The sequence below is a fragment of the Cololabis saira genome, chromosome 1 (genome assembly GCF_033807715.1).
Source record: "Cololabis saira isolate AMF1-May2022 chromosome 1, fColSai1.1, whole genome shotgun sequence".
NCBI lineage: Eukaryota > Metazoa > Chordata > Actinopteri > Beloniformes > Belonidae > Cololabis > Cololabis saira.
In genome coordinates, this window is record NC_084587.1 from 1,000,223 (window position 1) to 1,024,081 (window position 23,859).

At 43.3% G+C, this 23,859-nt stretch overlaps 2 protein-coding genes and 4 non-coding genes across 10 annotated transcripts in view; 4 read left to right on the forward strand and 2 right to left on the reverse strand.

Moving 5' to 3' along the window:
• vps54 (VPS54 subunit of GARP complex) overlaps nucleotides 1–23,859 on the forward strand; it is a 315,827-nt gene that overhangs the window by 252,411 nt on the left and 39,557 nt on the right. The window lies entirely within an intron of this gene.
• LOC133450288 (phosphatidylinositol 5-phosphate 4-kinase type-2 beta) lies at nucleotides 878–13,844 on the forward strand. 4 transcript variants are annotated; one of them, XM_061728831.1, is made up of 11 exons: nucleotides 878–1,399; nucleotides 4,473–4,570; nucleotides 4,732–4,828; nucleotides 4,988–5,140; nucleotides 9,631–9,777; nucleotides 10,603–10,641; nucleotides 10,801–10,914; nucleotides 11,348–11,597; nucleotides 11,685–11,788; nucleotides 13,630–13,724; nucleotides 13,758–13,799. In XM_061728831.1, the coding sequence occupies exons 1-10, from the start codon at nucleotides 1,250–1,252 to the stop codon at nucleotides 13,708–13,710; spliced, it is 1,233 nt and encodes a 410-aa protein (XP_061584815.1). In that variant the 5' UTR covers nucleotides 878–1,249; the 3' UTR covers nucleotides 13,711–13,724; nucleotides 13,758–13,799. The 4 variants fall into 4 exon arrangements, with proteins under 4 accessions (XP_061584815.1, XP_061584814.1, XP_061584825.1 ...); XM_061728830.1 differs by having other exon boundaries at nucleotides 13,630–13,844; XM_061728841.1 differs by lacking the exon at nucleotides 878–1,399 and adding an exon at nucleotides 1,491–1,515 and having other exon boundaries at nucleotides 13,630–13,844.
• trnar-acg (transfer RNA arginine (anticodon ACG)) lies at nucleotides 20,196–20,268 on the forward strand. The gene has a single exon. It is a non-coding gene; the product is annotated as a tRNA-Arg (tRNA).
• Nucleotides 20,967–21,039, forward strand: trnar-acg (transfer RNA arginine (anticodon ACG)). The gene has a single exon. It is a non-coding gene; the product is annotated as a tRNA-Arg (tRNA).
• On the reverse strand, nucleotides 21,854–21,926 carry trnar-acg (transfer RNA arginine (anticodon ACG)). Its single transcript has one exon. It is a non-coding gene; the product is annotated as a tRNA-Arg (tRNA).
• On the reverse strand, nucleotides 22,681–22,753 carry trnar-acg (transfer RNA arginine (anticodon ACG)). The gene has a single exon. It is a non-coding gene; the product is annotated as a tRNA-Arg (tRNA).

The following is a 23,859-nucleotide window of genomic DNA, read 5'->3' on the forward strand; positions in this document are numbered from 1 at the left end:
CTCCTGGTAATACCTAAACTATACACAGGATTCCTACGGGGGCTTAAAATCCTTGAAAGTGCTAAAACAAACATCGTAAAACAAATGATCCAGTGTTTCTTCATCCTTTTTGCAGAAGGAACATTGATCTACCTCAAATTTAAATATTTTTTTAAGAAATTCTGCCACAGGATAAACCTTATTCATAACTTTAAAATGTACTAACTAACTAAGTAACTAACTAACTAAGTAACTAACTAAGCAACTAAATAACTAAGTAACTAACTAACTAGCTAGCTAACTAACTCCTGTGTGTGGGATAACTAACTAACTAGATAACTAGGTAAGTAACTAACTAACTAACTAACTAACTAACTAGCTAGCTAGTTAGTTAGTTAGTTAGTTAGTTAGTTAGTTAGCTAGCTAACTAACTAACTAACTAACTAACTAACTAACTAACGTGTTCATATTTACCATGCAAGAATCCTGTCGAATTATCATTTTTTTTAAAGAAATTCTGCCACAGGATAATAAACCTTATTCATAATTTTATAATTTACTTCTTTAATTTTAGGCAAAAAAGGCCATTTAATAAATTTGGAATGCGTTTTGTTAAATGTGTTTATATTTTTAGAATCCTTTCAAATTATCCTCCTGCAAAAATCCTGGAACAATCTGGATTTAAAACATTAAAATAAACTTGATTTAAAACATTAAAATAAAATTGTCACCACCACCTTTTTCTTTTATTCTTTTTTTTTTTAATTTTGCTTGGTTGTTTTTATCCTGTATTTCTTTAAAATGCTAAAAACAAAACAAAAACCCATTAAACTAAACTTTTCTCCAGCAGACTGTGTTTATGTGTTTAACCCCGGATCCTGCAGTCCCGGCCGCGGCCGCCGGGGGGCGCAGCGCCGCCGCCATCTTGACTGAGCCGCTCTGCTGCTGCGGCCGCCGAGCCCCGCGCATGACGGAGCTTCTCCCCCGGTCCTAGCCCGGTCCCCTCCGGCCCCCCGGGTCCCGGAGCCCCGGTCCCCCCGGTCCCCCCGGTCCCTGCAGGAAGCCCCGCCGACCCCCCCGGGTCCTCCGGTCCTCCGTCCCCGACCAGGGCGGGCCCTGGGCGGCCACCATGGCCGGCTGAGCCGCGGCCTGCACCGGAACCACCCGGAACCCGGACTAACCCGCACTTTGGACCGTTTCTCTCCGTGTTTGGGCCCGTTTCTCGTGAGTGTTGTGGGCGGAGTGCGGGGCTCGAACCCGCGACCCCGACATGGCGGCCAGCAGCAGCTGCTCCAGCATGGCCGCCGGCAGCGCCAGCAAGACCAAGACCAAGAAGAAACACTTCATCGGACAGAAGGTGAAGCTGTTCCGGGCCAGCGAGCCGGGGCTGAGCGTGCTGATGTGGGGCATCAATCATACGGTAAAGAGGGGGGCACCCAGGGGTGCTGATGTGGGGGATCAATCATACGGTGAGGGGGGCACCTAAAGGTGCTGGGGGGGCACCCTAGGGTGCTGATGTGGGGCATCAATCATACGGTGAGAGGGGGCACCCAGGGGTGCTGGGGGGGGCACCCATAGGTGCTGATGTGGGGCATCAATCATAAGGTGAGAGGGGGGCACCCAGGGGTGGGGGGGGGCACCCAGGGGTGCTGATGTGGGGCATCAACCACACGGTGAGGGGGGGGGTGAGGGGCACCCAGGGGTGCTGATGTGGGGGATCAATCACACGGTGAGGGGGGGGTGAGGGGGCACCCATAGGTGGGGAGGGGGGCACCCAGGGGTGCTGATGTGGGGGATCAATCACACGGTAAAGAGGGGGGGCACCCATAGGTGGGGGGGTCAATCATACGGTGAGGGGGGGCACCCTAGGGTGCTGGGGGGGGCACCCTAGGGTGCTGATGTGGGGGATCAACCACACGGTGAGGGGGGGGGGGGCCCATAGGTGGGGGGGGGGGGCACCCTAGGGTGCTGGGGCGACTAGTCTCTGGTTCTGGGACTGGATTGGGTGCAGGTTCTTAGTTAGTTCATCTTTATTTCAGTCAATTATGAGCATGAAAGTTGATAAACAAAATGTATTCATTTAAAGGTTTTTCTTTGGTCAAAATTGTGATTATTTTGACTTGAAGCATAAAGTTTATCTTACCTTTTAACATAATAGAATATGCAAAAAGAACAAATGAAGTATCATGATGCTACAAAATAATAATAACTGTAATAATAATAATAATAATAACTGTAATAATAGTAATAGTAATAATAATGATAATAATAATGAAGATGATGATAATAATAATAATAATAATAATAATAGCTTAAATAACTGTAATAATAGTAATGATGATAATAATAATGATTATAATAATAATGATTATAATGATAATGATTATAATGATAATAATAATAATAATAATAATGATAGCTTAAATAACTGTAATAATAGTAATGATAATAATAATAATAATAATAATAACTGTAATAATAATGATAATTAATGATAATAATAATAATGATAGCTTAAATAACTGTAATAATAGTAATGATAATAACAATAATAATAATAATAATAATAATGATTATAATAATAATAATGATAATTAATGATAATAATAATAATAGCTCTGAAAACAGAAAGTGAAAAGATGCTAAAGAAACCGACAAAACCAATTTAAGTAATTTCATCTCATGCATGTGTATCGTGTCTGTAGGGACTGGATCAGGTGCAGGTTCTTGGTGGACCCGGGTCCTCGGACCGGGTAATGGACCAGGTTTCTTGGTTAACCTGGGGTGGCTCAGGTCAGGTCCTGGTCCCGGTCCGGTTACTGCTGGTTCTTCCGTCACGACCCTAAAAAGCTGAAAATCTTCACTTCAGTTTTAGCTGATGATGGATGGATACCAGAACCAGGCCCGGCCGAGGCCCGGCTGCAGAACCGGCTGCAGGCCTGACAGCAGAACCAGAACCAGGCCCGGCTGCAGAACCAGAATCAGAACCGGCTGAGTCCTGAGTGGTTCTGGCCCGGTGCCAGCAGAGAGGATCAGTCCAGGTTTAGCTCCAGAACAGAACCTGACTGTTCTCTGACCCGCCGCTAATCCCTGGGGGGTCAATCGGGTCAGCGCCAGCAGGTCTTGCGGGTCCAGCGGGTCCAGCAGGTCGGGTCGAGGCCCGGCTCCTAACGGTCCTGATGGTCCTGATTCTGGTTGTGCTGCAAGGAGCCCGGCTGAGATGATTGTGGTTTGAAGGTTTTCCACCATTTCTGCAGCTGCAGACTTTTATTTTGAAATCCTTCTGATGTGGATCTGCTGCTGTCAGGGGTCACTTCCTGTCACATGACCCGGCTCAGCCAAACCTCAGACGGACTCTCATGTTTCTGGGAGAACTGATCCGGGGCGACGGGGCGGCTGCTGCCGGGGCTTCTGGGTAATCCCTCCATATCACCCAGGAATCACACCTGTCAATCACGCCCCGTCCGTGATGTCATCCATCGCTGGGACACGCCCCCTCCATGCTGTCATCAATAGGTGCTGGTTTGTTCCCTTTCCTGCACGTCATGAATGTTCTGGACGCTGGGACACGCCCACCTCATGTCAATCACAGTCATGTAGGAACCAGGTCAGATCCAGACCTGTTGTTGCTCATTGAGGTTATTGGGTTATAATAGGACTCCTCTAGGACTGGTCTTTGCATCCTCTGCTGGTGGCGAAGAGCATCTCTGAATGCACAACACCGGATCCTGCAGCGTGGGAGTGAGAGGGTCAGGGTAACGGTCAGGGTGACGGCCCGGCCAGGGTGACGGCCCGGTCAGGGTGACGGCCCGGTCAGGGTGACGGCCCGGCCAGGGTGACGGCCCGGCCAGGGTGACGGCCCGGTCAGGGTGACGGCCCGGTCAGGGTGACGGCCCGGTCAGGGTGACGGCCCGGTCAGGGTGACGGCCCGGTCAGGGTAACGGCCCGGTCAGGGTAAAGGCCCGGTCAGGCGGGGGAGAGGTTTGTCCGTCAAGACTCCTCTCCCTGGCCCTGCCCCTTCTCAACCTTCCCCCGACCCTGAACCTAACCTGGGACTTACTGATTGGGCCGGAGCTTCGGGAGCTGCGTGCTGGCCTGCAGTCCCCACCCCCGGTCATCCCGTTGCTGCTTCCACCTGCCTGCTGTGCTGTTGACGTCCCTGACCCACCAGTCTGGCCCTCGGCAGGAGGGTCCCCCCTTATGGTCCTGCTCAAGGTTTCTTCCTCCTAAAGGGGAGTTTTTCTTGCCACTATTTATGTAATAATTGATCGGGGGTTTATGTTCATGTTCTGGTTCTGGAAACATCCTGGAGACAACTGTTGTATCAGACGCTATATAAATTGAATTGAAAATTGAATTGAATTGCATTGAATTGAATAGGACTCGTGTAGGACTGGTCTAGGAACTGCAGAGTCCAGTCTTTAGTCCTCACCTCCTCATTTCCTCGTGTCCTCACCTCCTCGTCTCCTCACCTCTTGTCTCGTCTCCTCCAGATTAACGAGCTGAACAACGTCCCCGTCCCGGTGATGTTGATGCCAGACGACTTTAAGGCGTACAGCAAGATCAAGGTGGACAACCACCTGTTCAACAAGTAGGTACCATAACCCCCTCCAAGTATGTACTTTAACCCCCTCCAACCACCTGTTCAACAAGTAGGTACCCCCCTCCCCCGTGTGTTTCCACGTCTTTTCTCGTGTTTCCACGTATTTTCACATATTTTCACCCGCCCTTCTCTCTCTCTCTCCCCGTCAGAGAAAACCTGCCCAGCCGGTTCAAGTTTAAGGAATATTGTCCGATGGTGTTCCGGAACCTGCGGGAGCGGTTCTGTATCGACGACCAGGACTACCAGGTGAGAACCGGGTCTGGGGACCGGCAGGTCCAGCTGATCCGGACCCCCCTCTCCCCCAGAACTCCCTGACCCGGTCTCTCTCCCCCCAGAACTCCCTGACCCGGTCTGACCCGGTCTCTCTCCCCCCAGAACTCCCTGACCCGGTCTCTCTCCCCCCAGAACTCCCTGACCCGGTCCGCCCCCCTCAACAGCGACTCCCAGGGTCGCCTCGGCAACCGGATCCTGTGCAGCTACGACCACCGGTTCGTGGTGAAGACGGTGTCGAGTGAGGACATCGCAGAGATGCACAACATCCTGAAGAAGTACCACCAGGTAACAGAACCCCCTCCTGCAGTACCACCAGGTAACAGAACCACCAGGTAACAGAACCACCAGGTAACAGAACCCCCCCTCAAGTACCACCAGGTAGGAAGTACCACCAGGTAACAGATAATAATAATAACTAGACAATTTCCTCGCAGAAATTTCGAGAGTGCCACGGCGGGCTGCTGCCCATTTGTGTACATTGCTGAATTTTGCAAGCAATATAGGTGAAGGACTCAAAACTAAGTCCGATGACACCACCCACGACTCTCTATGTCAAACCATTCAAAAGTTATAGCAGACAATAGGTACAACCAATCAGAAGAAGGGGCGGGGCTTATTTGCAGTAGATTTGACAAAAAAGTGATTTCCAGTCCTCGCTTGAGTGCTCATATCTTGAAAAGTGTACATTTTAGGAAGAAACAGTTTCAGGTTTGGAGAGAGAAGAGAAGTTTTCCTCCGTTTTGAAGTTTGAATGACATTTCTACGTGCAAGTATGAGAAAGTTAGATGACTCAGAAAAAAGGTGAATTTGCCTTTTTTTTTTTACCTCCTCCCATCCACAGTGTTACATTGTGCGCCATAGAAATACATGGGAAAATGAGTTCCCCATTAGTTTGGAAATTTGGAAATGTTTTTGCACTTTGTGCAAAAACTATTTGTGCAATCGCTCTGAAAATCCACAGGACTGTAGTTAAATTCAGGGCCTACAACTTTCTAAATCGCTTCAGAATATTTCGAGTAACGGTGTGCGAGTGATTAGGCCCCAAATTTCTCGCAAAGCGTTCCGGATGGCGCCAAAAGCGCACGTTTTTGCACGTTGCGCAAAAACGTGCACGGCAATCGCTTATAAAAGTCATAGCACACGATTCCCGCTTAAGGCGCACGTTTCTACGTTTTTACTTTTCGCGTTTTCTCAAAGCTGCAGGAGGAGTAGCGAACCGAAATCTGTCCGGAAAATGAATAAGATGAAGATGAAATCCACACAATAACAATAACAACTCCTCCTCCATTGCATAGCTTTGGAGGAGGAGTGCCTCTTGGCGCAGCCGTGGCACTAATAATAATAATCTCGCCAGTAGCGGGGCATATCATATCAGGGCCGGGGGGCGGGGCATATCAGGACCGGGCCCTCAGCCTGGAGCCTCTCGTCAGGCTGCAGAAATACCTGTCTCATTATCACAGCCTATACATGCCCAACAACGGGACTTACAAGCATCACCAGATGTAAGAGCAGAACATTATTATTATTTCGTTTATTTCGGCATGTTTATATAGACACATTTCATCTCCAGAACATTATACATTGCATACTCAGCACATGACGAAAAGGGTACGGGAGAAGCTGACGCTTATCAAAGTCCCGCCCCGTTCTATGTAACATTCATGATCACATCAACAACAGAATTCAGTAAGATACATAGTTTACCACATAGCAATTTGTCTAATTTCATCCTTCACAGTCCAGATAGCATGTATGTTTGTACACGTGTCCAGTCCACTCATCCTGATCACCGTTCCTGTGATTTACTACTGTGTCCACTGTACAGTTATTTTTTTGTCCAAGTCTCTTTTTGCATGCAATCCACTTTGCAATGGAAGTGCGTGTGTCAATGCAGATTTTGATTAGTCGCTGTCCTCTGGCTCTCTAGCCGCCACAGCCTTTGCCCCCTCCGCTCGTACTGACTTCATCTCCTCACGAGCTTTGGACACATCCGACCATACACTGGTCAGTCTCTCCTGGATGTCAGCGAGGCCAGAGAGCAGCTTTGCCTGATCAGCTCTCACTTTTCTCAACTTTTGTAGCATCCAGACCCCGCCAAGCCCTAGGATCACCAGGCCCACCGTCATGCCCGTGAATATATAGACGTCCTCCACGTCTTCCATATCCAGCACCCCAAGACACACCACTTTCCATTTATTCCAACTGTCCATAGTGGAATAAATGAGATTATTTAATTAGAGCCTATTAAAGATTGTGAAAGATAATTCTCAATTTTTTTTTTCAAAAATTGGCAAAATAAATGAAAAACTGCAAAGAACCGTTGTTAGGTATTATTCGGTATTTGGCAAAGTGTTTATTAGTTTCACTTTCTGCCACAAATTTTAATTTCGGTGCATCACTAGTAGATGGTGAGGTGGTGATGACGGCCATCTTGTATTGGATTCTTGAGGTTCTGGGAAGCCAGTGTAGGTTCTGGAGAATAGGGGTGATATGGTCTTGTTTTCATCAGAGTTCGGGAAGAACAGTTCTGAATGAATTGAAGTTTCCGGAGGCGTTTGTTGGGGAAACCGATGAGCAGGCTGTTACAGTAGTCCAGTACCGATGAGCAGGCTGTTACAGTAGTCCAGTACCGATGAGAAGGCTGTTACAGTAGTCCAGTACTGATGAGCAGGCTGTTACAGTAGTCCAGTACCGATGAGCAGGCTGTTACAGTAGTCCAGTACTGATGAGCAGGCTGTTACAGTAGTCCAGTACTGATGAGCAGGCTGTTACAGTAGTCCAGTACCGATGAGCAGGCTGTTACAGTAGTCCAGTACTGATGAGCAGGCTGTTACAGTAGTCCAGTACCGATGAGCAGGCTGTTACAGTAGTCCAGTACTGATGAGCAGGCTGTTACAGTAGTCCAGTACTGATGAGCAGGCTGTTACAGTAGTTGATACTGATGAGCAGGCTGTTACAGTAGTCCAGTACTGATGAGCAGGCTGTTACAGTAGTCCAGTACTGATGAGCAGGCTGTTACAGTAGTTGATACCGATGAGCAGGCTGTTACAGTAGTTGATACCAATGAGCAGGCTGTTACAGTAGTCCAGTACCGATGAGCAGGCTGTTACAGTAGTCCAGTACTGATGAGCAGGCTGTTACAGTAGTCCAGTACTGATGAGCAGGCTGTTACAGTAGTCCAGTACTGATGAGCAGGCTGTTACAGTAGTCCAGTACTGATGAGCAGGCTGTTACAGTAGTTGATACTGATGAGAAGGCTGTTACAGTAGTCCAGTACTGATGAGCAGGCTGTTACAGTAGTCCAGTACTGATGAGCAGGCTGTTACAGTAGTAGATACTGATGAGCAGGCTGTTACAGTAGTCCAGTACTGATGAGCAGGCTGTTACAGTAGTTGATACTGATGAGAAGGCTGTTACAGTAGTCCAGTACTGATGAGCAGGCTGTTACAGTAGTCCAGTACTGATGAGCAGGCTGTTACAGTAGTAGATACTGATGAGCAGGCTGTTACAGTAGTCCAGTACTGATGAGCAGGCTGTTACAGTAGTTGATACTGATGAGCAGGCTGTTACAGTAGTAGATACTGATGAGCAGGCTGTTACAGTAGTAGATACTGATGAGCAGGCTGTTACAGTAGTCCAGTACTGATGAGCAGGCTGTTACAGTAGTCCAGTACTGATGAGCAGGCTGTTACAGTAGTCCAGTACTGATGAGCAGGCTGTTACAGTAGTCCAGTACTGATGAGCAGGCTGTTACAGTAGTCCAGTAATGATGAGCAGGCTGTTACAGTAGTCCAGTACTGATGAGCAGGCTGTTACAGTAGTCGAGCCTGGAGGAGATTAAGGGCGTGGACGAGTTTTTCTGCATCGGAGAAAGTGAGGAAGGGGCGGAGTTTAGATATGTTCTTTATGTGGAAAAAGCAAGTTTTTTTTTTTTCTAAAAATATTTTTAATTATCCCCGATTTTTTTCCCATTTTCATCACCATTACCAACCCCGGGGAGTTCCTGCACTGAGCTCAGGTCTCCTCCTTAACCTGAGGAGCAGCAGCTTCTTTTCCCCAGACAGGGTGAGGATTCTCCGGCCGGACGTAGCGCGTGGAAGGATCACGTTATTCCGGCTGGATCCTCCTCACCCCATCTGGCGCCCCGGTTGGCCAGAGGGGGCAAGAGAACCAGGACTGGTACATGTTTTTGTGAGGGTAGCTCACATTAGCTACCCAAGGGAACACGGGGAGAACATGCAAACTCCACACAGAAAGATCCTTTCACCAACCCCACCAGGGTGTGGGCGCTGAAGTCATGGGGGAACTAACACCTAGGACAGGTCCTTGGGGGACACCACACGTGACAGGGGCTGACGTATTCTGTCCTGTCAGCAAGACAGGAGGTGAACCCCCCCATCCTGCAGAGGTGTGAAGAGAGGAGAGGGAAAGTAACGTTAGTGTCACATAGACCTGTAGTCCGGACCGCCTAAACCCAGACCAGGATCAGGACCAGAGAGTATCAAGGCCAAGACTAGTTCAGTTCAAGACCATAAAGAAACATAGTCAAGACCAGGACCAAGACAAGACCAGGACCACAAAGAAGTGGTTTAGAGACCTCTAGCGTCCTGGAGGCTGGAGTAGAGATCATGGATCAGAGTTTCCTCCACAGCTCTTGATGAAGGGACGGGGCGATGGACCCGTCCGTCTCCGCTCTCTTCTGTTGTCATGGTAACGGTCTTCTCCTTCTCCAGTTCATGGTGGAGTGTGATGGTAATATTATGGTCTGTTTCCAGTTCATCGTGGAGTGCCACGGCAACACGCTGCTGCCCCAGTTCCTGGGGATGTACCGGCTGACGGTGGACGGGGTGGAAACCTACATGGTGGTGACGAGGAACGTGTTCAGCCACCGGCTCACCGTGCACCGCAAGTACGACCTCAAGGTGAGGGGGGGTTACGCCTGAATTTTGGTTCTGCATTAAGCCTAGCCTAGTCTAGGCTACATAGCCTGCTAGCACCTCCTAAATAATGTAACTACGACCCAATGCAGACCGAGAGGCTGTGATTGGTTCGCTTGGTAGCAACGCATTTCCGGTTCCGGTTCATGAAGCCGTCGTGAACTTTCAGCGCTCTTTTCTTCATGTGTGTGTGTGATTTTATTTTTATTTATTTATTTTTGTTTTATTTTTTAGGTGAAGTAGTGTTAGTATTTTAGTTCTGCCTGGCACAACTTACACACCACCCTACTTTTGTCCGTTTCTCCTGTTCCTTCTTTAAATGGGAATTCAAAATGAGTCAAAACGTCTGATCTGAAAGATTTTCCGCTTGTTATTTTGTTGTTTGGTCGCATTGCAGCCGCCGTCCACAAAACGGGCAATCATAAGAAAATGTTGCCACAGCGCCCCCTCTGGCCAGGAGGGGAATCATTCAGAGGCTTTGCTAAATCCATATTGAATCAGGGCGGGGATGATTGCGATGCATCGATTTTTCAATATTTTTAACCCCCCCTACTAACCGTGACTCCTGTGAACCGTTACACCCCCATGTATGCCAATGTTGCCCCCCCAACATGTTTAGCACCAGCCGCCACTGGTTGGGTATCTGTCAGGCGTCTTACTGGCAGCAGGAACCAGGAACCAGATTTAAAGGCCTGCAGGTCTGGGGTTTATGATAAAGCAGCAGGATGGAGCTGTAGGTCGGGGACCGTCTCCTTAAACGATGTGCTGAATCCTCTGCTGCCGCCGGACTCACCTCTGTTTCTGTTTCAGGGATCCACCGTCTCCAGGGAAGCCAGCGACAAGGAAAAGGTGAGCTGACTCTGGCCGACCCTGGTGCATGATGGGAGGGAAGTAAACGCCTCAGGTCACACCGGAAACAGAGACCAGATTATTGTTGAGCCTTTTCTGGTTCAGGACCAGATGTCTGTAGACTAAAGTCTCCTAAATAAAACCCTGTCTGCTCTTCAGGCGAAGGAACTTCCCACCTTCAAGGACAACGACTTCCTGAACGAAGGACACAAGCTGCAGATCGGAGACGACAACAAGAAGCTGTTCCAGGAGAAGCTAAAGCGGGACGTGGAGGTACGAGACCTGAGACCGTTAGAACCTCAGTGGAGGTACGAGACACGGACGGGTTCGTTTACCGGAGACCGTTAGAACCAGAACCTCAGCCGAGGTTTGAGACCGGAGACCGTTAAAACCTCAGTGGAGATTTTAAATCCTTTCAGGTTGCTGGTGGTGTAGAACCAGGAACAGGTTCCTGGTCCAGCCTCTTAGCCGTGTCCTGTTTCAGTTCCTGGCCACCCTGAAGATCATGGACTACTCCCTACTGGTGTTTTAGTTCCTGCTGGGGTTTTAGTTCCTGTATTCTCTGTTTTTCCAGTTCCTGGCTACCCTGAAGATCATGGACTAGTCCCTACTGGTGTTTTAGTTCCTGCTGGTGTTTTAGTTCCTGTATTCTCTGTTTCTTTAGTTCCTGCTGGTGTTTTAGTTCCTGTATTGTGTGTTTCTTTAGTTCCTGGCCACCCTGAAGATCATGGACTACTCCCTGCTCGTCGGCCTCCACGACGTGGAGCGGGCGGAGCAGGAGGAGATGGACGTGGAGGCCGGGGCGGAGGAGGAGGACGTGGAGAACGACGGCGTGCTGCCGGGCTCGTACGGGACGCCCCCCGACTCCCCCGGGAACCTCCTGAACTGTGGGGGATTCTTCAGCCCCGGAGAGTTCGACCCCTCGGTGGACGTGTACGCCATCAGGAGCCACGACGGTGAGTAGAGGTTCCTGGTGGTGTAGTAGAGGTGACCCCCGACCTCTCACCCCGACCTCTGACCTCCGACCCGTCTCTCCATTCCAGGCGCGGCCAGGAAGGAGGTTTACTTTATGGCGATCATCGACATCCTGACGCACTACGACGCCAAGAAGAAAGCTGCACACGCTGCCAAAACTGTGAAACACGGGGTGAGAAAACACGACCCGCCGGGCCCCGATATTTAACCTGGTAACCTGGTAACCTGGTAACCTGGCAACCAGGTTACCTGGTAACCTGGTTACCAGGTTACCAGGGAACCTGGTAACCCATTTATGTACATTGCTGCATTATTTATTGCAGCAATAAAGGTGAAGGACTCAAAACTAAGTCCGATGACACCACCCACGACTCTGTATGTCAAACCATATAAAAGTTATTGGACTATCACATATCGACCAATCAGTATAAAGGGGCGGGGCTAATTTGCACCAATTATGGTCAAGGACTCAAGGACCGAGTCCGATGACACCACCCACGACTCTCTATGTCAAACCATTCAAAAGTTATAGCATTTACTGTGTGTGTGTGTGTGTAAGGGGGGTTATTAGTGCCACGGCTGCAGCAAGAGGCACTCCTCCTCCAAAGCTATGCATTGGAGGACTAATGTTATCCTGCGGGTTTATTATTTTTTTTCTTATTATTCATTTTCCGGACAGATTTCGGTTCGCTACTCCTCCTACAGCTTTGAGAAAACGCGAAAAGTAAAAACGTAGAAACGTGCGCCTTAAGCGGGAATCGTGTGCTATGACTTTTATTAGCAATTGGCGTGCACGTTTTTGCGCAACGTGCAAAAACGTGCGCGCTTACCCCCATCCGGAACGCATTGGGAGAACCTTGGGGCCTCACCACTCGCACACCGTTACTCGAAGAATTCTGAACCGATTTAGAAAGTTGTAGGCCCTGAATTTAACTACAGTCCTGTGGATTTTCAGAGCGATGGCACAAATAGTTTTTGCACGAAGTGCAAAAACATTTCCAAATTTCCAAACTAATGGGGAACTCATTTTCCCATGTATTTGCATGGCGCTATTCAAAGCAGATGAGAAAATGTCGAGAGAAAAAAAAAAATCACCTTTTTTCTGAGTCACGTATCTTTCTCATACTTGCACGTAGAAACGTCATTCAAACTTCAAAACGGAGGAAAACTTCTCTTCTCTCTCCAAACCTGAAATGTTTTTTTCCTAAAATGTACACTTTTCAAGATATAAGCCCTCAAGCGAGGACTGGAAATCACTTTTTTGTCAAATCTAGAGTGGAGCTCTAATTTTTTAGAGTGGCAGAGACACTAAAATATTGACCTTAATTTTTATTTGTAACTCGAGCTCACGGCCGAACCGTGAAAGCTAGAAAGATAATTTTTGGTCAGAATGTAGACATATATGTTGGGATTCATAAAATGTGACTTTGACAGGCGGGGTATGCACAAAATTCAAACAACAGTAAAAAGTTTTTACTGTTTCTCGCACTCTAGAAAATGACACCCGCACTCTAGATATGACAAAAAAGTGATTTCCAGTCCTCGCTTGAGTGCTCATATTTTGAAAAGTTTACATCTTAGGAAAAAACAGTTTGGGGTTTGGAGAGAGAAGAGAAGTTTTCCTCCGCTTTGAAGTTTGAATGACATTTCTACGTGCAAGTATGAGAAAGTTAGGTGACTCAGAAAAAAGGTGAATTTTACTTTTTCCCATCCGCTTTGAATGGGTTTTTTTGTCTGTTTTATTGGGAATAACTTTGGGAAAAATGGGAATTTTAACACCAAAAGTCATAGCACACTATTCCCGATCAAGACACACTGTTTGATATATGATGTGCCTGGGTCCTCTGAAATCTGTAGGAGGAGTAGCGAACCGAAATCTGGCCGGAAAATGAAAAAAAAAAATAAACGCGCAGGATAACATTAGTGCCTCTTGGCGCAGCCGTGGCACTAACAAGAGAAAAAGTATAAATCTAAGACGTAACTGTCCTAACTGTCTTGTCTCCTCGTCTCCAGGCGGGGGCGGAGATCTCCACGGTGAACCCGGAGCAATACTCCAAACGCTTCTACGAGTTCATGTCCAACATCCTGCTGTAGAGACCCGTCCAGGACCACTGGTCCAGACCCAGCACCACCAGAACCCCCCACCGGTCCAGAACCAGAACCCAGACCCAGAACCCAGAACCCCCCACCAGAACCGGTCCAGCCTGTTACCCCCCCACCAATCAACCCCCCCCTAATCGTCTCAGCACGGACAGACCCGTCTCCACGGCAACGCCGGACTTGAATATTTAACGCGATGTTTGCGGAGCTGCAGGGGAAAATGCAGGAGAAAATGCAGGAGAAAATGCATGGCTGCGTGTCGTGAAACCACTGAACTCAAACTCCTGCAGGTCACGAATGTTTCCTTCACGAATGTTTCCTTCATGAATGTTGCATTCACGAATGTTTCCTTCATGAATGTTGCATTCACGAATGTTTCCTTCATGAATGTTGCATTCACGAATGTTTCCTTCACGAATGTTTCCTTCACGAATGTTTCCTTCACGAATGTTGCATTCACGAATGTTTCCTTCACGAATGTTTCTTTCGTGAATGTTTCCTTCACGAATGTTGCATTCGTGAATGTTTCTTTCGTGAATGTTGCATTCGTGAATGTTTCCTTCATGGATGAATGTTTCCTTCACGAATGTTTCCTTCATGGATGAATGTTTCCTTCACGAATGTTGCATTCGTGAATGTTTCCTTCGTGAATGTTTCCTTCGTGAATGTTGCATTCATGAATGTTGCATTCATGGATGTTTCCTTCATGAATGAATGTTGCATTCGTGAATGTTTCCTTCGTGAATGTTGCATTCGTGAATGTTTCCTTCATGAATGTTTCTTTCGTGAATGTTGCATTCATGAATGTTTCCTTCATGGATGTTTCCTTCATGGATGTTGCATTCATAGATGTTTCCTTCGTGAATGAATGTTGCATTCGTGAATGTTTCCTTCATGGATGTTGCATCCATGGATGTTGCATTCGTGAATGTTTCCTTCGTGAATGTTTCATTCGTGAATGTTGCATTCCTGAATGTTGCATTCGTGAATGTTGCATTCATGAATGTTTCTTTTGTAAATGTTGCATTCATGAATGTTTCTTTTGTAAATGTTGCATTCGTGAATGTTGCATTCATGAATGTTTCCTTCATGGATGTTTCCTTCATGGATGAATGTTGCATTCATGAATGTTTCCTTCATGAATGTTTCCTTTGTGAATGTTTCTTTCGTGAATGTTGCATTCATGGATGTTTCCTTCATGGATGAATGTTGCATTCATGAATGTTTCCTTCATGAATGTTTCCTTCATGAATGTTTCCTTTGTGAATGTTTCTTTCGTGAATGTTGCATTCGTGAATGTTTCCTTCGTGAATGTTGCATTCGTGAATGTTGCATTCGTGAATGTTTCATTCGTGAATGTTGCATTCGTGAATGTTTCCTTCGTGAATGTTGCATTCGTGAATGTTGCATTCGTGAATGTTTCATTCGTGAATGTTGCATTCGTGAATGTTGCATTCGTGAACGTTGCATTTGTGAATGTTTCCTTCGTGAATGTTGCATTCGTGAATGTTGCATTCATGAATGTTTCCTTGCCACATTTGTTTCTGAACATCTTCAAGTTTAACCGAAGGAGCCGAAGGCCGAAGGCGGAGGAGCAGCGGAGCGTCAAAGAAGGGGAATTCTGCAGCAAATACTTTGTTTTATTACCATAAAGATCATTTTTATATCTTGTTTACATTAAATGTAGCAATTTTGTGTTTGTATACAGTATTGTTTTGTTACCGACAGACGTTAGGACAAAAGGTTACTTGAAGATGATCATTAAAGGGAGTTTTATCTTGTTTCTGCCTCCTCATCTTCTTTTACCTTCTGCACGTTTAACGTTCTTACGTCTGAGTTTTAAATGTTTTTATTGAGTTTTACGAGCCTGACGTTTCTCAGACGTGTGAGTTTTAAATGTTTTATTGAGTTTTACAACACTAAACGTCCTCGGGGACGAAGGTCCTGCAGTTTCAGGTGTTTCTGCTCCGTCTCACCTGAACATTTACGTCACCGTCAGGTCCAGAAGGTGAAGTTGGTTCCAGGTTGGATGTTTTTTCTTAGGGACCGTCAATAAATCACCAACTGAATTAAATTATGATTTTAATTTCAATATCCTTCATACTATCTGCCAGATTCACTTGAAAACTAAGCAGAATAAAAAATAAATAAATATATATATATATATATATATATATATATTAATAAAATAAATATATATGATATATTCAAATATATATGATATATATTAAAAATGCATACATGCCTTAGGTTTTTACCAACTTGGTATTAACTATTAATATGTATGCAAGAATAATTGCTTTACTAAAGCTGCGTTGAATAAATATTTCTTTATATCATATTTTAGGAATCTTAAGGATTCATAAGAGATTTCCTGAGGTTTTTTACAAAATGCGACCTAAAGACTCCCATAATAATATTTATTTTTGTTATATTTCACCATGTAAATATGTATTTATATAAGTTAATAAATATGAGTAAGCATTTATTGAGATTTGTGCTGTTTCTATTATTTCATTGAAATATTATGTTCACAAGTGGTTTTATGACGTTATTGTTCCATCAAACTCAAATTTTAAAGTCAAGAATATAAACCCGGATAACTTTCCCAAACTGTTTAGGTAAGTTTATTTGTAGAATTAACCTTTATTTCCAGCATCTCCTCTCTTTTATTCTTACATTTTTGTTGCGGGTCTCTGGGTTCGAACCCGCGACCTCCGGGTTCAGTTTCATCATTCATGGATTAGTAACGTAGACTGACGGGCGAACCTGCAGGTCGAAGATATTCCTGGTTATTCTTGGTTTTTCTTGGTTCCAACAGCCAATCATGATCCTGCTTTTAGCCACGAATTATCCAAAATTCAAGAGCTCCGACCAATCAGGTGCGAGAACCGGCTCCGCTTTAAACTGCTGAGAAAAATAAACCTGAATTCAAGCAAATAATGTAAAGTTACAGATAGACAATGTAATGCAGAAAAAGGAAGAAAATTAACTTTTCAAGAACAAACTTTGGCAAATTATAACGATTTGAAAATAAGAAATAAGAGTAAATCAGATGAGCAGGATTTACTTTGTAATTCACTAATAACCAGTGTTTTCTTGCGGAGGTGAAAGGAGCCAGGGCCCTCATTTATCAACCGTGCGTACACACAGATCTGTGCGTAAAGCGTGCGTACGAGCATTCCCACGCAAAGTATGGTATTTATCAACATGTATTTGTGCGCAGAAACACGTGTAAATATACGCACAGCTCCGACCATGCGTACGCACAAAACCTAGTGGTAGAACAGTGAAACTACAAATAGAACCCATTAAAAGAGTCTCAAACTTTACATGTGAAGTTTGAGATCGCTGAACTGTGACTGAACGGGGAACATGTGCACTTGTTCCCCGTTTCCTCCAATTAATAAAAATTATCCATAAGACATCAGACATTTTGAATAATTGGTGTGACAAGCTATAAAAGACAGCTTTGGCAGGACGACCTGAAAAGAAAATACAAGTACCATGGCTTATCTTGCACTGTTGGAGGATTTAGAGACCGTGCGCTCCGCAAAAACACGCTCCGCAGAGAGCGCTTTTTCAAAGAGCGCACTGATCTGTTCAGTGAGAGCACGGAGCGGCTGCTCAGCAGGTACCGCTTCCCCAAAAACATTCTGATGGATCTATGTTGTGATTTACAACTCCATCCCAGTCACATCCAGCTCCTGTCCACCCTGGGATGTTTGTCCACCGGAACATTTCAGAGAGAGATTGGAGACATGTGGAGACATTTCGCAGCAGAATCATGCCGGCAGTGTTGGATGCAATAATTTCTCTGGCCCTAATTTACACCCAGTTTCCATACACACATCAACAACAAGCCCAAATTAAACGAGGATTTCACGCCATCGCCGGATTCCCAAACATAATTGGAGCTATATTGCACCCAAATCGCAATAAAAGCACCATCACAAAATAAATTCAGTTACGTGGACATTAAAGGATTTCATTCAATCAGTGCACAAATAATCTGCGATGCAACTATGTCTCTGTTGCCCGTCGTTGCCCGGTGGCCTGCAGGAATGCAACACTCATTTATTCTGCATGAACAGCTTTATTGGTGTTTGCACCTCCAAGCAGGAGCTTTAGACTCCAACCAAATCTTAATTTAGGATAATCTTCCAAGAAATATATCAAACATGGTCAACATAATTATTTTACAAGCCAAATATCACATACATAAATGCAAATGGAATAACAACAAACCCTCCATTGTACAACTGAAAAATGAATGTAAACTGTACTTAGCGTCTCTTAAACCAGTGGTTCTCAACTCCGGTCCTCGGGACCCCCTGTCCTGCATGTTTTAGATGTTTCCCTGCTTCAGCACACCGTGATAAAAGTACCTGTGTCATCTACAGAGCTGTGCAGACCTTGGTGACAAGCTAATTAGGACCTTTAATTAGAATCAGGTGTGTTGGTGCAGGGAAACATCTAAAACATGCAGGACAGTGGTGCCTCGAGGACCAGGGTTGAGAAACACTGTGAAAAAAACGATATTGCCAAAAGCTTATATGAAACGATGTCTTTGTTTCTTCATTTTTATTAATACACTTCCCATAGCTTGTCAGTAAATGTATCTTTTTTTTTTTTTTTTTGCTCTCAACCCCCCCAAATGTTGAATATTTGTAGATAATTGATTATTTTGTTTCATTTGCCTTTTGTTGTAAACTCTACAGAATTTTGTTCAATAAAGTTTGTAAACCTCCAAGCGGGAGCTTTTGTTGCTCCATATATGGCCAATTGGAGGCGTTTCTGTATGCAAATGACGGTAACCATGCACGGGCACGGCAGTTTAGAACAGGTGGGATTTATCATCACTGATGTGCTGATAAATCAGCGTCCGCACGTTTGATAAATCCGGATTTTTTTGTACTTACACACATTCTAAATTTCAATCCTACGACAGAATTTAGGACCTTTTCTACGCACTGTTGATAAATGAGGGCCCAGGTTTCCTCATTTTTTCAGAATATAACCGCCTTTTAATAAAATACTTTTTTTCTTTGTGTTTTTAAAAAAAAATATATATTTTTTATTTATTTAAACCTTGAAATTCAATGAAAGATTAATTACAAATACAGATAGATTCCAACACCAAATTGAAAAGAAATAAACAAAAAAAAATAGATAAAGGACAAGACAGTGGAATGTAAATTAAAAAGATAAATTAATAAAAATACAAGCATACAATGTGTGAAAGTAAGTTTCATGTTAACAAATCCAGTGATTTACAGATGCTGACGGTCTTTTTTGTGCCTTTGTGTTTTTCGATGAGCAGATCGTCCTCGTATATTGTCCAACTTCTTTTTTTAGTATAAAAAGTTCAGGCTTTTTCTGTGGATGAATTTGCACTTATGTATGTGAAACTTTGCTAAAAATAAAGACAGATTTATAAAAAAGAAAGCGTCACTATCTTTGAAAACCAAAAATAACATTCTTATAATAAAGATGAAACGTCTTTATGTGTTGTGATTGTCATTTCGTCTCTCTTTATTAATTATTATTAATGTTAATCTAGAACAGCGCCCCCTACATGCTCCGTGGTGAAAAGGCGGTACTGCACTCTTGATGCGAGGAGGCCGAGATGAGTTGGTAAAAAAAACTAAGTAATTAACCAATCAGGGGAGGGTGTGGTGACGTCACTGCTGCCCTGTGATTGGTCGAGGTGACGTCACGGGGAAACCCCGAACTTGCCAACGGCAATTAACAATTTACTGCGTCATTAAGGAAATAACAGAAGATTTGGGTTGAAAACTTGGTAAAGTAGCAGAATTATGGAGGTTAGAGATGTTTTCTGTGATATTTATATATTTATTATGTGAGTATTTAGTAAAACAAGTTGCTTCTGCAGCAGAACTTAATTCCCCGCAGGTCGAGGCCAAAACCACGTGGTCGTGGATTAATTTATACCATGAAGGATGGAGGATGTTTTTATCTTCTAACAGGTGAGTAACAGGTTTCTTTCCTTTCTTCTTACTGGTGAGATTTTATGATAACACAAAGTGACATTAGGGGACAAACCCATTACACCAAGTGGAGATACTAAAAATACAAGATACAGACAGTGGACACGAAACACAACATCAAGCCAGAATCTGATTTCTCCCTGAAAATGGGTCTTTTTACCTGCTAAAAATGGATTGAAGGCCAAATACAGTTAATGAAAGGTTGTTTCTGCCTAAATATGACTTTATCTCATTCTTGAGCTTCATAATCTGAAAATCTGACGTTTTAGCGCTATCGTGGCCACAAATCAGATTCTGGCAGGAATCACTTTTTGGCACGACACTGAAATACCCATGAAATAGTAACAAACAAATTGTAACGTGATTTATTCTCCTTCACCCGCGGTTCCTTAAAACCCAGACTCGAACTCGGGTTTCCCTGCTGGTGTCGCCCCTCTTAAACCCACTGCAGTACCAGGTTCTACCACCGGGCCAGTGGCGCAATGGATAACGCGTCTGACTACGGATCAGAAGATTCTAGGTTCGACTCCTGGCTGGCTCGTTCTTTTCTTTCTTATATATTGTTATTTTAAAAATATTTCCCGCTGTATTTTTCAAAAGTTTGATCTTATATCAAAAAAAGTAAAAAAATAAATAAATCAAAGTAGGGATATTTCATAAAGAAGGACACCATCAACAACCCTGAATGCATCCTCTTCAGTTCCCATGAAGCTGCTTCAGTCAAATTAAGTTTTCAAGTTAACACCATTTTCATCATCTAAACATACAGGACTGTCTCCGAAAATTAGAATATTGTGATAAAGTTCTTTATTTTCTGTAATGCAATTAAAAAAACAAAAATGTCATCCATTCTGGATTCATTACAAATCAACTGAAATATTGCAAGCCTTTTATTATTTTAATATTGCTGATCATGGTTTACAGTTTAAGATTAAGATTCCCAGAATATTCTATTTTTTTTAGATAGGATATTTGAGTTTTCTTAAACTGTAAGCCATGATCAGCAATATTAAAATAATAAAAGGCTTGTAATATTTCAGTTGATTTGTAATGAATCCAGAATGGATGACATTTTTGTTTTTTAATTGCATTACAGAAAATAAAGGACTTTATCACAATATTCTAATTTTCTGAGACAGTCCTGTATATCTTTACGTGTTTTGAAAACTATATCATTATATCATATGAAATATCGCGCTGGATCCATGTGGTGGCGCTGTGGAACTACACTCTGCTACCGGGCCAGTGGCGCAATGGATAACGCGTCTGACTACGGATCAGAAGATTCTAGGTTCGACTCCTGGCTGGCTCGTTGTTTTTCTTCTGTTCTTTTTGAATTATTTTTAGGTTTATCCTTTAAAGACCTGATTTTATATAAAAATAATCACAAAATCGACTTTAGCTGATTTGCCAATAATTACATTTCATAAAGGAGATAATTGACAGCCCTGCACTTTAATATCGATACCTTTCAAACCATGTTACGTAATCAGAATCAGAATCAGAATCAGATTTTATCAGCCAAGTTTGAACATTTTGCATTTGACTCTGGTTATCTCGCTCACTGTCCCAGATTTAAAAATAGCAAACAGTAAATAAACAAATGTGGCACTTATTAAAATATATACAATTAAAAAACTGAAAGGTGCAGCAGAATGAGGTAGACATGATTTTTTTTTTATTTGTTTTATTTTATGTTTATTTGATATGAACATAGCAATTACATTGGACAAACCAGATGCATTGTTTAAGTGTTTTAGCACAAGGGCTAATTCGCAACACTTGTCCATAGGCAGCTTTTGAAAAGAATAGAGAGCAATAAAATAAGATAAGAATGGGGAAAAAATAAAAATAAAATAAATAAATGAAAATGAAAAAAAAAACAAAAAAACGTTATTGTTGGGGGAAGAAAGATATAATTGTTTGGATGATGACAGTGGTGTTAACATGGCGATAACTTGAGTGAAGCAGTGAAACAAACAGGTTTTGTCAAATTGAAAAACGCTGAAACGCTGGTGTAGAACCAGGTCATGGTCCTGTGATTTTTTATATATATATAAAATGCAACCTTTGAAAGATACAGCTGAGAATAAATCCAAAAATAACAATAATTAAAAAGAAAAGAACGAGCCAGCCAGGAGTCGAACCTAGAATCTTCTGATCCGTAGTCAGACGCGTTATCCATTGCGCCACTGGCCCGGTGGTAGAACCCGGTACTGCAGCGACACCAGCAGGTTGAACCGGGGATACAGAATCAGAATCAGCTTTATAATCAGAGTTTACAATTCGAGCGTCATATTTGATATATCTGATATTTTTTTCCAATAGTTTTCAAACCACGTGACGTAAAGATATAATTGTTTGGATGATGAAAATGGTGATAACCTGAATGAAGCAGTGTCATGGTAACTCTGAAGCGCTACAATTGTTATTGCTGTTTTATTTTACCATGTACACATTTATTTATATAAGTTAATTAATATGAGTATATATGAGCATTTTTTTTTTCATTTGTGTTGTTTCGATTGTTATATGACGGGGGATTGCTGGGTTCGAACCCGCGACCTCCGGGTTCAGTTCGATCATTTCTGGATTAGTTACATAGACTGAAGCGCGACCTGTAGATCGAGGAGATTCCTGGTTATTCCTGGTTATTCTTGTTTGTTCCTGGTTATTCTCGGTTACAACAGCCAATCACGCTCCTGCTTGTATCCACGAATTAATAGTTTTCAAACCAGGTGACGTAAAGATATAACATGTTTGGATGATGAAAACGGTGTTAACATGTTGATAACTTGAGTGTCATGGTAACTCTGGAGAGGATGCGTGCAGACTTGTCGATGATCTCCTTTATTAAATATCTTTCCTGTGATTCTTTTTAATATAATATTAAACCTTTAAAAGATACAGCTGAAAATATTTCAAAAATAACAATAAATAAAAAGGAAAAGAACGAGCCAGCCAGGAGTCGAACCTAGAATCTTCTGATCCGTAGTCAGACGCGTTATCCATTGCGCCACTGGCCCGGTGGTGACTGACGGCACTGCAGCCTATAAATACACACACGTCTATGTATATACACACACGTCTACAAATACAGACTTATAGATACAGACATGTCTATAAATACAGAATTAGATACAGACACGTCTATAAATAAAGAATAACGACTTGTTTCTCGTGTTTGTATCCGAGTTCCACAATTCCGGATAGATTTCAAGTCCTTAGGTCGCATTTTGTAAAGACTGTTGAAAAAAAGCTCCGCTTTTCTTTCCTTATAAGAGTACTAAAGATTCCTTAAATATGATATAAAGAAATGTGTTTATTCAACTCAACTTTATTACAACAATTCGGTAGTTTTGAAGTGAATCTGGCAGATAAAATGCTTGATTTCATTCAGTCATTTATTGACGGTCCCTAAAAAACATCCAACCTGGAACCAACTTCACCTGGAACCAACTTCATCTGGAACCAACTTCACTGCTGCTGGAGGAAGAAGAGAATAGAATAGAATAGAATAGAATAGAATAGAATAGAATAGAACAGAATAGAATAGAATAGGTAGAATAGAATAGAATAGAATAGAATAGAATAGAAGACTTTATTGATCTCCCAGAGGAGAAATTCAGTCCTGCAGTCGCCAAAAACACACACACGCTTTATACAGAAAATTTTAAATAGAAATAACCAATGAATAGTTAAATAATAAAAAAAGAGCAATATAAAAAGTAGAAAAAGAGTATGTACAAGAGAGAAAAAAAATAGTAAACACCAAAAAAATGGATAATATTTACAAAAAATTTACAAATATTTTCAAAAGATCCTGCTGGAGAAAACTGTAGAAAAAACGAATATACTAATAATAAACTCTTAATGGTCAAAATCAAAAGTATAGACAGGCTTGGTTTTTCTTGATTTTTCTTGGTTATTCCTGGTTTTTCTTGGTTACAACAGCCAATCACGATCCTGCTTGTATCCATGAATTAACCAAGATTTAAAAGCTCCGACCAATCAGCGCCAGAGACGTCCGGACACGGACCAATAAAAATAAATATTTCCAGGATTTTAAATAAATCGTCGTTATTTCTCCAGCTGAGATAAACATTTATTATCTCTGGAAATGTCCCAGATT

Excerpts from the sequence above, each read along its gene's own strand:
- LOC133450288 (XM_061728830.1), top strand. The coding sequence starts at position 1,250 with ATGGCGGCCAGCAGCAGCTGCTCCAGCATGGCCGCCGGCAGCGCCAGC. Across the intron at positions 5,141-9,630 it reads TCCTGAAGAAGTACCACCAG|TTCATCGTGGAGTGCCACGG; the intron begins GTAACAGAACCC and ends GTCTGTTTCCAG. Across the intron at positions 9,778-10,602 it reads ACCGCAAGTACGACCTCAAG|GGATCCACCGTCTCCAGGGA; the intron begins GTGAGGGGGGGT and ends TTTCTGTTTCAG.